Source organism: Bos javanicus, chromosome 22, assembly GCF_032452875.1.
Source record: "Bos javanicus breed banteng chromosome 22, ARS-OSU_banteng_1.0, whole genome shotgun sequence".
NCBI lineage: Eukaryota > Metazoa > Chordata > Mammalia > Artiodactyla > Bovidae > Bos > Bos javanicus.
The window spans coordinates 59058447-59073966 of NC_083889.1; the positions used below are offsets into that span (position 1 = coordinate 59058447).

The window sequence follows — 15520 nt, forward strand, 5'->3', positions numbered from 1 at the left end:
ACAAGGATCCACACATAAGCCCAGAAATGTCCACACAACAATGTCTGCTGAATAATTGGAGACAACTTACATGTTCACCAACATGGGGCAGGGTAAATTAGACACACGGGATGGACCGCTACAGCACACAGGTGTTTAAAACCAACACCGACAAAGCAAACCAAGTCTGCGACTATCCGATAAGACATCTGAGATACACCATCAAAGTTTTAAGAAGCAAGTTGTAAAATAGGATACGTAGGGTCTCATTTTTCTAAAACAAACAACTTGAATAAACATTCATGGATAAGTTCATAAATATTCAGGTATTTAAGGAAAAAACATTGAAGCTGGAATTTTATACCTAACCAAAGAGATAGGTTCTTCAAAGATACTGATGCTGTAAAAATACTTTCAGGTAAGGTCTCTTTAAGTGGAGCTGCACAGCGATCTATTTTATAAACGCCTTTGGAGAAAGGGCCAAAATAAGAAAAACAAGTCTAAGAGAGCCTGCAAGAGATGTGAGGTTGAAGGTGATCAAATAACCACCAGTATTCTTTGGGGCGGTGTTTGCAGGTACCTTTTGCATGTTTGCATGGTATCAACAGACCATTATACACACACATACCATTATACATAAAGGAGGTCACACCCAGTGACAAACAGTTCAATTTCCAAGAAAAGGTAGGTCAGTTTTGAACATGATGTACATCTAAGCAAACAGTTTACAGAATATCTGAAGCAGTCGTCAGCAGAACTACAAGGCGATGCTGAATTAATCACCACGGGCGGAGATTTCAAGCAGGACAACAAAAAAGACATGTCAGAAAATGGAGAACCGTGTGATGTGCTGAGGAATGAACCTGCCTCAGTGGCAAGAGGCCATGCTCCACACACTTCAGATGCGACGGAAGAGGCTGAAGACCACGCAGATAGAGGGACGGACCACGTGCGACTGGATGGGGGAGCCACCACCCAAAGCAAACTACAGACTCCACACGCTCCCTTTCACATCGTCAGTGGCACCCTTCACATACCCAGAACAAAAAAAAGGTTAAATTTGAACAGAAACGCAAAAGACCCTGAATACCCAAAGTATTACTGAGAAAGAGGAACGGAGCTGGAGGACTCTGGCTTCCTGACTCCAGGCTACACTACAGAGCTATAGTGATCAAAGCACTATGGTACAAATACAGATCAATGGAACAAAATAGAGTATCCAGAGATGAACCTCACGCACCTGTGGTCACCTAATAAACAACAGAGGAGGAGAGAATATAACAATAGAGAAAAGACCGCCTCTTCAATAAGTGGTGCCAGGAGATTGCACAGCTGCACAAAAGGATGAAATGAAAACATCTTCTGACACCATACACGAAACACACTCAGAGGGGTTAAAGATCTACATTTAAGACCGGATAAAATTCCTAGAGAAAAACATAGGCAGAACACTCTCTGACATAAATTGCAGTAATATTTTTGGGGCTCCGTCTCCTAGATTGATGGAAATAAAAAGAAAACTAAACAAATGGAATCTAATTCAACTTAAAGGCTTTTGCACAGCAAAGGAAACCACAGACAGAATGAAAAGACAACCTTTTCTGGGAGAAAATATTTGCAAACGATTCTACTAACACGGAATTAATTTCAAAAACATACCAACAGCTCATACAGCTTAATATCAAAAAAAGAAAAACCCAATCAAAACATGGGCAGAAGACACAGACATTTCTCCAAGACACAGAGATGGCCAAGAGGCCCGTGGGAAGTGCTCCATGTGTCACAACCACCAGTGAAATGGAAAAGCAAAGTACAAAGCGGTGTCACCTCACACTTGAGAGGGTAACAGGCAGGGAGGCCAGGGGTCTCCAAGGGAGGAAACAGCCTGCAAGCGTCAGACGTTGTTATCTCTCGCAAGCGGCAGAAGGAAACAAACTAGCGATATTTTTTCCTTCTCTATACAAATTTAAAAGGAGGTTTCTCTTAAAATACTGTGTTGCCATGATGACACCTGGTTTCACCCGAAGTTAACTATTCTCAAACCTAGAGATAACCAGTGCATTTGTCTTATGGAAATGTTTGTCTTAAGCTATGCTAATGTATTATGCATTTACCCCAAACTCTGTCTTCAAGTCGGTTCCACCTCTTGGCTCAGAACCTACTTGACAAACCAGTATATTATACTCAGATATTGTTCCCCTAATCTAGGTAAACGAAACTATTTGTATGGTGATCTGCCCTTCTTCAAGATTCAAATTAATCATTTTATGGCCCAGAATGAACCATTTGGTGCCAAGATTATCCCAAAATGCATCTTATGGGTGAGGGGCCTGGTGCCATTCTGAGTTTTAAGACATTCCTTTCTTTTATAAACACACTGCTAGTGACTATATAACATCCAGCTGAAGACTAGCAGGGGGGTACTCTTTCTGCCCCCTTCTGATGCCTATGTTAGGAGCTTTCTCTATCTCTTTGGTACTTTAATAAAACTTTATTACACAAAAGCTCTGAGTGATCAAGCCTTGTCTCTGGCCCTGGATTGAATTCTTCTCCTCTGGGGGCCAAGAATCCTGGCGTCTTTGTGTGATTCGACAAAAACCTTTCACACTGATCAGAATGGCCATCATTAAAAATCTACAAGTAGATTTTGATCCAATACATCTGAGAATCTGCATTTAAACCCAGAATTAGGGGATTCACAATCAGCTTATGGGGGTGGGGAGTGCCTTAATCTCTTCTTTATCTGCAGAAAGCATAAATAACATCACCAGCCACTACAACAAAGCTGGTGGGGGTGATGGAATTCCAGCTGATATTTCACATCCTAAAAGATGACGCTGTGAAAGTGCTGCACTCACTATGCCAGCAAATTTGGAAAACTCAGCAGTGGCCACAGGACTGGAAAAGTTCAGTTTTCACTCCAATCCCAAAGAAAGGCAATGCCAAAGAATGCTCAAACTACCGCACAACTGCACTCATCTCACACGCTAGCAAAGTAATGCTCAAAATTCTCCAAGCCAGGCTTCAACAGTACGTGAACCGTGAACTTACAGATGTGAGGGCTGAATTTAGAAAAGGCAGAGGAACCAGAGATCAAATTGCCAACATCCGCTGGATCATGGGAAAAGCAAGAGTGTTCCAGAAAAACATCTACTTCTGCTTTCTTAATGTCACCAAATCCTTTGACTGTGTGGATCACCACAAACTGTAGAAAATTCTTCAAGAGATGGGAATACCAGACCACTTTACCTGCTTCCTGAGAAATCTGTGTGCAGGTCAAGAAGCAACAGTTAGAACGGGACATGGAACAACAGACTGGTTCCAAATAGGAAAAGGAGTACGTCAAGGCCGTATGTTGTCACCCTGCTTATTTAACTTCTATGCAGAGTACATCATGTGAAATGCTGGGCTGGATGAAGCACAAGCTGGAATCAAGATTGCCAGGAGAAATATCAATAACCTCAGATATGCAGATGACATCACCCTTATGGCAGAAAGTGAAGAGGAACTAAAAAGCCTCTTGATGAAAGTGAAAGAGGAGAGTGAAAAAGTTGGCTTAAAACTCAACATTCAGAAAACGAAGATCACGGCATCTGGTCCCATCACCTCATGGGAGATAGATGGAAAAACAAAGGAAACAGTTAAACAGACTTTATTTTTGGCTCCAAAATCACTGCAGATGGTGACTGGAGCCATGAAATTAAAAGACGCTTGCTCTTTGGAAGGAAAGACCAACCTAGACAGCATATTAAAAAGCAGAGACATTACTTTGCCAACAAAGGTCCATCTGGTCAAAGTTATGGTTTTTCCAGTAGTCATGTATGGATGTGAGAGTTGGACCCTAAAGAAAACTGAGCACCGAAGAATTGATACTTTTGAACTGTGGTGTTGGAGAAGACTCTTGAGAGTCCCTTGGACTGCAAGGAGATCCAACCAGTCCATCCTAAAGGAGATCGGTCCTGAATATTCACTGGAAGGACTGATGGTGAAGCTGAAACTCCAATCCTTTGGCCACCTGATGCGAAGAACTGACTCACTGGAAAAGACCCTGATGCTGGGAAAGACTGAAGGCAGGAGGAGAAGGGGACGACAGAGGATGAGACGGTTGGATGGCATCACCGACTCAATGGACATAAGTTTGAGTGAACTCCGGGGATGGTGATGGACGGGGAGGCCTGGCGTGCTGCAGTCCCTGGGGTCACAAAGAGTCGGACACAACTGAGCGACTGAACTGAGTGACCGCACTGAGCCTCCTGGGACTTTGAGAGGATTGAGTCTGTGACACCACTCCCTGCCTGGCCCACAGTGGGCCCTAACAGGACGGTTTCTCTCTGGACCTCTGGTCCTGGCATCGGCCACCCCACTTAGGGGAGCCTCAAACTCGTGGCAAAGGTCAGTGGTGCACCGCTCCCCGCAGAGCGTGTTGGAATTCGGCCCTATGGCTCACCTGAAGTCAGCGGGAAGGCCAGAGAGATGATGAACGTGCAGGGGACCACGTGGGGCATGTGGGAGGTGAAGGCGCTGGCGGGCCTTTCTGGGGACTCGCTGCTGCACCGGTGGTCTGAGTCCGACTCCTGGGCCCAGGCCCTGTCCTTCAGGTACTCGTCGGCTTCACACTCGCTCCCCGACTGGTGAAAGCTGCCCATGGAGGACGCAGGGCCCATGCTGGCCTGGTCCTCGTCCTCCCACTCCCAGGCCTGCAGCGACATGCTGCAGGGAGGCCCAGGCGGCTGCAAGGAAAGGGAGGCGCTGCGGCCACCCCAGGGCTCCTGAAGGGAAGCTGAGATCCCGCAGGGGACCCACCCTCCTCCTCGAGTGCCCTGCTCCGTCCCCAGCGACCAGCCAAGGCCTCGGACACTGTCGGCCACGCAGAGAGAACCCAGTCAAGACTGGAGGAAACACAGAAAATGGTGCCGTCAGTAATCACGATACACAGCCGGTTCCTCCAACTGGCGGCCCCCCTTCCCACTCCTAGGTGTGGCTCCTTTCACCAGCGTCCATCGGGGGCCTGAGTCCCATTCCCCAGGAAGCGCAAGGAGGGGTAGGAAGGAAGCCCCCTCTGCTCCCGCAGAGCCGGTCTCGGGTTAGCTGTACCCAAGCCCAGTGTGAGCTTGTCATCCGGGGACAGCACGCTGACACCAAGGGGGGCCAGGACCGTCCAGGCCAGATCCGCCCGGGACCACCGGAAAACGCTGAGGGGCTTGCCCAGATGCACTGGGGGCCGGGTGGGTGGGGTGTGTAGGGGGTACCTGCGGCACCTGCTTGGAGACACGCTGGGCAGTCACGTGGGCTCGGACCACGACGTCGGTCAGCTTCCACAGCCGACTCGGCTAGAAGGCTACTAGGACGCAGTCTGTGCGCCCCGCCGGTAGGGAGGCCCCAGGACCCGCCTCCTAACTAAGTTTGACGGTTGCTAGGAGACGCACGTGGCCCCGGGGCGGTGCTCCCCTCTTGGGGGCGGGGCTATCCTGGGGGCGGGGCTCCCCGCTTCAGCGGCTGCACAGCCGCCTGGCCGAGATTCCTCAGCTCAGTTCAGTGCAGTTCAGTCGCTCAGTCGTGTCCGACTCTTTGCAACCCTATGGACTGCAGCAAGCCAGGCCTCCCTGTCCATCACCAACTCCCGGAGCTTACTCAAACTCATGTCCACTGAGTCGGTGATGCCATCCAACCATCTCATCCTCTGTCGTCCCCTTCTCCTCCTGCCTCCAATCTTTCCCACCATCAGGGTCTTTTCCAATGAGTCGGTTCTTCGCATTGGGTGGCCAAAGTATCGGAGTTTCAGCTTCAGCATCAGTCCTTCCAGTGAATATTCAGGACTGATTTCCTTTAGGATGGACTGGCTGGATCTCCTTGCAGTCCAAGGGACTCTCAAGAGTCTTCAACACCACAGTTCAAAAGTACCAATTCTTTGGTGCCCAGCTTTCTTTATAGTCCAACTCACATCCATACATGACTACTGGAAAAACCATGGCTTTGACTAGATGGACCTTTGTCGGCAAAGTAACGTCTCTGCTTTTTCATATGCTGTCTAGGTTGGTCACACGGTTTGTGGGACCTTATTTCCCTGACCACGGATTGAAGCTGGGCCCCTGGCAGTGGAAGCACCGAGTCTTAGCCACTCACTGGACGACGGGGGAATTGCCTCGGGCCCATTTCTTTTCGTTTATTTATTTGGGGTTGTGCTATTTCTCTGTTGCTGCGCGAGCTTTCTGCAGTTGTGGTGAGTGGGGCTGTAGTGCACCAGCTGCTCACTGCGGTGGCTTCTGTTGTGGAGCACAGGCTTCAGAGCGCAGACTTCAGTGGCCGCAGCGCTCAGGAGTTGTGGCATGGAGGCTTAGTTGCTCTGAGACACGTGGGATCCTCCCAGATCAGGGTTCCAACCTGTGTCTCCTGCATCGGCAGGGGGAAACTTAACCACTGGGCCACCAGGAAAGTCCAGGGCCCATTTTTAATAGACAGAAGTAAAACGATGTCTAAACACTCAGCTAATCCCCCCAACCAAGACTCTTAAAAATGTAAAAGCTTCAACACCAGAAACGACAGCTCTCAGACAATCCCAGATGCTCCAGGGGACTGGGCAGGATGACGCACACTTTCTGACAAACAGCTTGACGACATCAAGGGCTTGTAAAGTGTCCACGCCCCTCGGCTGGGCAATAAGTCGCCCCGGAGACAGAGCCAACTGTTGACAGTGTTGCTGGAATGGAGAGAGACCACCGCAATGTCCACCTCCTGGGTCAGTCCTAAGCGGGCGCGTGGACCAGCCTTCGAGAAGAATGCTGCCCGGGAATGCTAATGATGGCAGAGCCACTTAGCAAGATGGCTGATGTGCAAAGAAAGAGCCCGACAGCAGCATCCCAACTCATTTCTTTATGTCAAGTTTAAGGAGGTACAACTGAAACGTCCCGTAAAATTCACCCTTGTAAGTGCTTTGATTGACGTATAACAGTCATGTATTAATAACTTCCACGCCAATGAAGACAGAACATCCCGTCACTCCCACAGCTCTTTCATGCCCAAATGCGTGGAAAACATCTGAAAACAAGGCATCAGAAGAGCTCTGTTCTTCTCTTGCTGGCGCCATGGGGGATGTTTTTGCTTTTGAGCATTTTTCTGGGCTGTTTGAAGACCCTGTGAACAACATACTATTTGGAACGGCTCAAACAATACTGAGCTGACTTCAGAAACATCGCTCCTCTCCGAGGGCCTCTCCCGCCCACAGACGCTCGCCCATCCCCCAGCCCAGACAAAAGCGCAGAAGACTTCCGAGTTTGCTCACTTGGAATCTGAAACAAAAACCGGAATGATTTCAGAGGCGCCTGGTAACACAGCCCCACAGACAGACAGGCCTGACAGCCCCCCATTATCACCCCACACTCCCCTGCCCCCGCGGAGCTGCGGGGGGCGGAGGCCAGGCGCCGGCTCCAGGCAAGATATTTAAAGGCTTTGAATACTGACCGCTGAAAGGATTCCCTCCCCAAAAGCAGTCGCCAGCTGCAGCGACAGGGTCATCGGCCCTCAGCATTAACATGAGACTGAGTCAGATTCGTCTTCAAGATGCAGCTCAGAAGTTCAAGCCAGGTTCCAGACTCAGCGTTCTAAAGGCACACAGCAACCCCTTGGGCAGTGGGACTCCCAGCCTAGAAGTTTCTACGGTCCAGATAGGGGGTCCAACCAACCACCAACATTTGGAATCTCGCAGACTCCATCATCCCTGGGCAGAAGGATGCTCCAATTCCAGACATGCCCGTGATTTCCTTCTGAAGCAGCGTGTTCACGTCTACAAAAGTGTGTTCCAGCAAAAGAACGTAACTAGTGCCTACTTAACGCCAGGCCCTGTGTGGGCCCGGGGGCCATACCGGATCTCTGGCCTGTGAGCCTCAGCCCTCGAGGCAGGCCTGCAAATAAATGGCAACGGTTGCTTTTAAAACACAAATTAAAGGGACTTCCTTGGCGGTCCCCTGGTTAAGACACTGCACTTCCACTGCAGGAAGCATGGCTTCGATCCCTGTTTGGGAAACTAAGGTCCTAAATACCTCTCGGTGTGGCCAAAAAAAAAAAAGAGAAAAATCAAAATTAAACATTTTAAATCCTCTGTAGGCAAAGAAAGCATGTGGAGGGCCACTCACCACACCGTGCCCAGAGGCAGCCATGGGGAGGCAGCTGAGATGGGAGCTGGAGGTCATCACTCAGTGTCCCCAACACCAAACCCAGTGGACAGATAGGCACACGTCCCTACCCTCGTGGCTGACAGCGTCTGTCATACAGGCAGACAGACACGCCAGGCTAGAGAGTCTGTTAGGGGTGCAGAGGGCTCGTCACCGAAGGCCTGGCAGAGGAGATGACTTTGGCACAAGGGACTTGGAGGTGAGGGGGCAGGCTCTAAGCACCTGGGAGAGGCAGATGCAAAAGCCCCGAGGTGAGTCAGAAGGACCGCAAGGAGGTCAGTGAGGGAGGCGGTGCAGGAGGCGAGGCCGGGAGGGCACAGGGGGCGCAGAGGTGCAGCCAAATACGCGCAAAGGTAAAACGCTGTGATGACAGTTCTGTGCTCTATAAATATGCCAGAAGCCATTTGTTTATATACCTTAAATGGGTGAACTCTGTGGGCTGTAAATGGTAAAGAAAGTCTTTCCCCCTAAAAAAGAAAAGAAAAGAAGCAAATACACTGCCCTGTGAAAAAGGAAGATGTTACAGTGAAAGCCAAATGCCTCCAACCCCTGGAGACAACCACGGAATCTGCTTGCCACCCCTCCGTAGTTTTCTACGCGCTCACACGCACGTCCACGCTGAAAAGACTTGGCACCTCTTGGTGCGGGTTCGTTGTGACGTCGGGCTTACGTTGTACGCAACGTGCTACAGCTCGCTTCTCCCCTCATCCTCGATTGGTTGTTCACCCTGGGTAGGGCGGTGTCTCCAGTCTCTCACTATCATGAACAACAGAGCAATGAACACCCTGCGTGTGTGTTTTTCTAAGGTAGAGACCAAGACGTGGAGCTGATGTAAAACTTTTTGTTGTCGTTTAACAACAAAACTAAAAACTGTTGTTGTTTAGTTGCTAAGTCGTGTCCATCTCTCTGCGACCCCATGGACTGTGGCCCGCCAGGCTCCTCTGTCCGTGGGATTCTCCAGGCAGGGATACTGGAGTGGGCTGCCATTTCCTCCTCCAGGGCATCTTCCTGACCCAGGGATCGAACCCACGCTGCCTGCATTGGCAGGTGGATTCTTTACCACTGCGCCACCAGGGAACTGCTACTACTTTAATCATTTCTTTTAATGCACATACAAAACATTTTAGGTTGAGAAGGAGCACCTAACTCTTCCTGGCAGAGACACATGGTGGGCAAAGTCGTCAAGAATGGATAGAAATTTGCCCAACTGACAAAGTGCGCATTCTGGGGTACTGCACAGAGGAGACAGACGCTGGTGCTTTTTCAAACTCCAGGATTTGACGTCTGAATTCCTAGAGCTGTACATGAGGCCAGATGCTGCCCATCTTAGCCTCGGACAGCTGAAGAAATCTGCTTCTTGTTCCCTCGAGGCTGGAAGACGCTTCCCATGGCAGATATCAGACTAGGACATGTCTCCACCTCTCCTGAGCGAAAAAAGAAAAGAAAAGAAAAACAGGAAAGCAGCCTTACTTTACCTGGGAGGCTGACTTTTATCCTCCAGAAAGGTGTTCTAGTGCATCAGAGAAAATGTCTGGCCAGACAGCTACCTGATTGGCTAACCCCCCAGCTCCTTGGTCAACGGTTCTGGTTACAGGGCCAGCTCACCATTATTTGGCACAACGGGCTGGGAAGAAAGAAGACCTCAGCTTTCCTACCCCGCCTCCCGCCCCAACACACCCAGAGCTTAGAGAGCAAGGTTCTGGTTCCGATGGGTTTCTATCCACCGGGACCGCCCTAGGGCATCCCCTTCTCCAGGTTGGTTTTCCTCGGCTCATTACCACGCGAGGGCCGTGCCCCCGCCCTGGTGGAGCTAGAAGGCGGTTTGGGGACCCAGTAGGTGACTTGAAGGTGCTTCCCTGCACTTTCGGGGGTATGGTGGTCCAGGCGAGCTCGCCGGACTCTCCTGGATTTCCAACTAGAAGGGTTGGAGGGGCGCGTGGGCGTGGGGACACGCCCCCAGCAAGAGAACCAGGCCGCCACCCTCCAGCGCCCCCCAGCTTCCATCCCGCACCCACGCCCACCCCTACCTGGGGCACACTCTGAACAAGGAGGGAGTTGAAAGACGACAGACCCCGGAGTGGGAAGAGAAGAGGAGGCGCCAGGAACGCCCCGGGAGCGATAAGGGGTCGCCGAGATCGGGAGAGAGGCCATGCGGTGGCAGCCCCACGGGGACCTCGGGGCCGCTGGGTCCCCTTCCCCAGCCCCCGCGAAGCCCACCCGGGTAAACACAGCGCCGCCGCTAGACGCCGCCGGCTCCGCTCCAGCCGCCGCTAAGCCCCTCCTTTCGAGAAAGCCGGAGGCCGCCCCTGGAAGTGGTGGGCGGAGGGACCGGAGGAGGGGCGCTCAGCAGCGCTGGAGCCCAGCGGCCCGGGCGCGGAAGCCGGCATGGAAGGCGCGGCGAGTGACCCGTACCGGCGGCCGGCGCGGCGCACGCAGTGGCTCCTGAGCGCCCTGGCGCACCACTACGGGCTGGACCGCGGCGTGGAGAACGAGATCGTGGTGCTGGCCACCGGCCTGGACCAGTATCTGCAGGAGGTCTTCCACCACCTGGACAGCCGAGGGGCCGGCCGCTTGCCCCGCGCCGACTTCCGCGCGCTCTGCGCGGTGCTGGGACTGCGCTTCGAGGGGGCTGCAGCCCCCGGGGAGGCCTCCGGAGATACGGCCGCCGGAGACACGAACTCTGGGGACGTGATCTCGGGGGACGCGGCCGCTGGGGAGGCCGCCGAATGGGACGAGGATGCCGAGGAGGAGGCGCGCCTGGCGCTGCGCGCGGAGCCGCCCGAGCTCACCTTCCGCCAGTTCCACGCGCGCCTCTGCGGCTACTTCGGCACCCGCGCCGGGCCCCGTCTGCCCCGCGGCGCTCTGAGCGAGCACATCGAGACGCAGATCCGCCTGCGCCGCCCGCGCCGTCGCCGCCGCCGAGCTGCCCGCCCGCCCGGCCCCGACGGCGGCCCTGACGGCGAGCGCTTGGCGCGGCTGGAGGAGGAAAACAGCAGCCTGCGCGAGCTGGTGGAGGACCTGCGGGCCGCGCTGCAGAGCAGTGACGCGCGCTGCCTGGCGCTGCAGGTGCGCCCGCAGCCGGGGCGGAAGGGGGTGGGCGGGTAAGGACGGGACCCCTGCGACTGCGGCGGACAGAGAGCCCCTCCTGGGCAGGAGGGGACGAGCAGGGGGCAGCCCGCCTGGCTTGAGCCTACTTGCCGTCCAGCCGCTCCACCCGCTCGGGGCCTCTCTCCTACTCACATTGCCCATTCCATCCCCAAACCCCAGTCCCACTGAGGAAACCATCCCCAGCCGCACTCGTCTCCTCTTGCGCTCTGATCCAGGCCCGGACGCTTCCTGGAAACCCGGACGGGCTCACATAGGCCTCTAGAGGCCTCGGGGAGGCCTAGGAGATAAGGTGTGAGGAAGACTCTGTCCCGCCCTTTAGGAGCTCCCTGCCTAAAGGGGCCTACCGGCAGCTCTGTGCAGTCGCTCAACAGACATTGCAGGGCCTGCCTCGGGGCCTGGCCTCCGTCCCCGGTGCTAAATAGTGTCACACCGTGTCACACCCCACAGCGCTGTGGGGGCCAGGTGCCGAGAGAGGCACAGACCCAGGGCAGCGTCTGCGATTCAGTCAGCAAGCACTTGAGCACCAGCCTTGTGCCAAAGGGCACGACAAGAGGTGCGGGATCAGACGAGGCCCAGAACAGCCTCTGAGGGAGCTGCCTGCTCCCCACGTGCCCGGGCACAGCCCCGAGGGGTAGGGAGAGGCCCAGAAGCGCCCAGGGGTCCAGGGGCAGATTTTAGTGGCCAAGGCAAGGGCCGCGCCCGCGGGCATCCCAGAAGCAAACCCTGGGGCGGGAAGTTACTCTAAGCTCGATGGTCCAGGATCATTCGTTCTTTAAGGCTTTGCTGCTGCTGCTGCTAAGTCGCTTCAGTCGTGTCCGACTCTGTGCGACTCTATGGACAGCAGCCCTCCAGGCTCCACTGTCCACAGGATTCTCCAGGCAAGAATATCGGAGTAGGTTGCCATTTTCCTTCTCCCTTCTTTAAGTCTTTACTGAACGCCTACTGTGTGCCAGGCCTATTTTAGGCGCCTGAAGGCACAGCCATAAACAGCAGAAGGAAACCTCGCCCTTAAGGAACCGCTGCCTAGCAGCTAGGAGTGGGCAGGGCCGGGAAGATGCACCTGAGGCCAGGCAGAGAGGACCACCTCTGTGGGCTGGAGGCGGAGTGCCCCAGGGGCAGGAGGTGGGTGGAGAAGAGTCTGGGGACTCCCTGGAACCGCGCCAAGAACAGAGCGCGAGCTTCGAGCCTCGCTCGCCCACGTCCATTACCGGGGGGCAGCCGTTACCACGGGACGCGAGCTCCCGTCTTAGCAGAGTTAGGGCGAGCTCACATGGCCCCGGTGGGTTTGCTCTCGCGCTCTGGGCCGGGTCGGGGTCCTGCGCGAGGCGCTTACCACCCGCCCTGCCGCCCTGTCCCGGCAGGTCGGCCTCTGGAAGAGCCAGGCGGGCGCCCAGGAGGCGGCGCGCGGCGAGCCCGAGGCGGCGGCGCGGGAGCTGCGGCAGGCGCGGGGCGCGCTGGCGGCGGCCGAGGCCCAAGCGGGGCGGCTGCGCCGGGGCCAGGCCGAGGTGCGGCGGCGCGCGGAGGAGGCCCGGGCGGCGGTGCTCCGCAGCCTGGGGCGCGTCCGCGAGCTCGAGGCGCTGGCGCGCCAGATGCCCGGCCTGCAGCGCGGGCTGCGGCTGCTGGAGGGCGAGCTGCGGCGCTACAGGTGAGCGGGGGGCTGGGGTCGGGGATCCCCTCCCGTTCTCCGGGCTTTCCTCTTCCCCACTCGTTCTCATGGTTCCCTGTTGTTCACGTGTTCATGGATCCACTCATCCATGATCCATGGTCAGGTTCACCCATCAAGTCCCTGTATTTGCCTAGTCATGGGATGGGCAGGTAATAGGACATGTTTATTCATGTTTGTTTTGACTGATCAGTGCGGTACTATGATGGTAACAGCTGAGAGTTCCTGAGCACCTAAGACGGGCCGGCCTCTGAGCACTCAGGTGATTTAACTCACTGAGTCCTCCCAGCCACCAGCCCTGGGAGGCAGGTACCATGATGTCCCCCTTCTCCAGGTGAGGAAACAGACGGGCCGGACTCCTTGTGCTGGGCCCACCAAGGTGGGACACTGGGCTTGGAACCAAGGTTCAAATCCTGGCAGGACCTCTGACGACGTGACACCTTGGGAAAGTCACTGGCCCCCTCCGAGTCCCTGTTTCCTCTTGGGTGGAATGGAGACTGCGGTTCCTGCCTACCCGCGTGGCTGTGAAGATGCCGTGAGGCCCTGCCTGGTTCATTTAGGTGCTCAGTGAACAGAGCTCCCACCGTTTCAAATTCCAAGGCGCCCGGGTTGCCTCCCCCATGTACTGAGCAGCGGCTCTGTGCAGCAGCTGTGTGAGGCTGCGGGGGTGGCGTGGGGGGCAGGCGGGCACTGTGAACCGACGTTCTGGAATCCGTGCCCTGCGCGGCACCGGAAGACCTGAGAGAGAAGGAGGGCGCTGGGGGCGGGGTTACCTGGCGAGATGCGAGATGGGCCAGGGACGGGAGGAGGGGACAGTGCTCCAGAAAACGGAAAGCGCACAGGCAGGAGGGACCTGGGCCCCGGCCAGAAACGAAGAGCAGCTGGAGGCGTGGAGCGGGAGAGGCGGGCAGGGACCGGGCCAACCAAGGTCACGGCGAGGACGTCAGCCTTTCCCTCGGGACAGCATGAAGCCGTGGAGGCTTCACTGGGGCTGCTGTCCGCCTCCAGTGCGAAAGGAAGCTGGTCTGGCCCGGACTGGCGGGCGGGGCAGCCAGAAGGGGTGGCTTTGAACCTAGTTCCTCACCGGGCGGACCGTGTCCTTGAGTTCTGAGGTGCTCTCAGTGGGGACACGAAAAAGCATAATGCTGGAGGGAAGAGGCCCACTCTGGGCTAGCCTCCTGCAGCTCCAAATGTTTGGACGGTCACTTCCTGTTTGCAGAACTGATCAGCTGGGGAGCAGGGCCAGTTGGCTTAAGGCCCGTGTCCAGCCTTGGATCTTTCTCCAAGAAGAGAAGTAAAGGGTCTCTTCTTTCTTTTGACCAAAAGTAACTGTCCTTTACAGCATGGTTGTAAAAGTAACTCCAAACATTCATATAGCTCTTTACAGGGCAAAACGTGGATCCACAGCCAATGCGTAAGTTAATCATCTCAAGACTGTGCAAGGGAGCGGTTCTGCCCCATCTTATAAACTGTGGGAAGTGAGGTTCTGAGAAGTTAAGTGACATACCCAGGGCCACACGGCCGGAAAGCGGAGAAGGAAGGTCTGTCTGCCCCACAGCCCGTGTTCTTTCTTTATTTCCACTCACCTTCTCTGCTGTTGGCTCATGGTTACAAGATGGCTGCTACAGCTCCAGACCCCATGTCTGCTATCCAGGCACGAGACGGGCCAGTGACATTGAGGGCAAGAAGGGTTTCTGCTAGTGAGCTTTGCCTTGATATTCAGGGAGAGCCCTCCCAACCCCGCTTCTCCCTCTGGAACTTGTACCTCCTTCCACTTGGCCAGAACTGCATCATGTGGCTGCCTCTACCTGCAAGAGAGTCAGGTAATACTGATATCTGAAACAAAACTGGGACTCCTGGTTCTATCCCTGGGTCAGGAAGATCCCCTGGAGAAGGAAGTGGCAACCCACTCCCATATTCTTGCCTGGAGAATTCCACTGACAGAGGAACCTGGTGGGCTACAGTCCATGGGGTCGCAAGAGTTGGACATGACTTAGCAACCAAACCACCACCTTAGGAAGGGAAAAGAGAGCAGATACTGCAGAGGCTCCAAAGGCTATGCCCAGTGAATGAGGAAACCAGGGCAGACAGTGGCCCTCCTGTGGTGGTGAGGTGGTGGCTGCCACTTACTTCCCGGCCCTAAGCCTGGCCCAGCCCCGGAGCAGGCCTCCTCTGTCTGTCTTCTCTAGTCAGAGTTTGCAGATTTGCAGGCTGACGTGCCCCCAACGCTCTCTGTCTTTGAAGAAAGGAAAGGGAAGGGGACAGAACAGCCAAGAACACTAGTCACAAAACCAAGCTCGAGGGACCCAGGACTCAGCTGAGCTTCCCGACTCCATACCAGACTCCTTCCCCTGCAAAGCCCCTCCTCAGGAGGAACTGCTCTGAGTTCTTTCTCGAAGTCAGGCCTTCACCTCCCTTCCCAGGCCTTGCCCTGTCTCTCAGGGAAGCCGCCCCCTCTCATCTCTCTGGCGTTGCTGTAACCCCAGCCCGTCCAGTTCTCCCCGTCATGATGGGGATGGCTGCCCTGAGCCCAGCTTCGATAGAAGTCAGGACCCTGGAGGGTCCCCTGATCGCAGTGGGAAGGTGTCCCCTCTCTGCCCTC

The 15520-nt window shown here is 54.9% G+C and overlaps 2 protein-coding genes across 5 annotated transcripts in view; one reads left to right on the top strand and one right to left on the bottom strand.

Moving 5' to 3' along the window:
- The window catches only part of CFAP92 (cilia and flagella associated protein 92 (putative)), a 39368-nt gene extending 29806 nt beyond the window's left edge, over nucleotides 1–9562 (bottom strand). For 2 of the 4 annotated variants that reach the window (XM_061397259.1, XM_061397256.1), the window contains exons 1-3: nucleotides 8564–9562; nucleotides 5229–7110; nucleotides 4427–4709 (exon numbers count right to left, since the gene is read on the bottom strand). In XM_061397259.1, coding sequence (XP_061253243.1) covers nucleotides 4427–4688 — 262 coding nt within the window. In that variant the 5' untranslated portion in view covers nucleotides 4689–4709; nucleotides 5229–7110; nucleotides 8564–9562. The remainder of the gene's footprint in view (nucleotides 1–4426; nucleotides 4710–5228; nucleotides 7111–8563) is intronic. The other 2 variants (XM_061397257.1, XM_061397258.1) reach the window with 1 other exon arrangement.
- Nucleotides 7509–15520, top strand: part of EFCC1 (EF-hand and coiled-coil domain containing 1) — a 34020-nt gene continuing 26008 nt past the window's right edge. The window contains exons 1-4 of the mRNA XM_061395656.1: nucleotides 7509–7605; nucleotides 8737–8820; nucleotides 10423–11213; nucleotides 12617–12900. Coding sequence (XP_061251640.1) covers nucleotides 7509–7605; nucleotides 8737–8820; nucleotides 10423–11213; nucleotides 12617–12900 — 1256 coding nt within the window. The remainder of the gene's footprint in view (nucleotides 7606–8736; nucleotides 8821–10422; nucleotides 11214–12616; nucleotides 12901–15520) is intronic.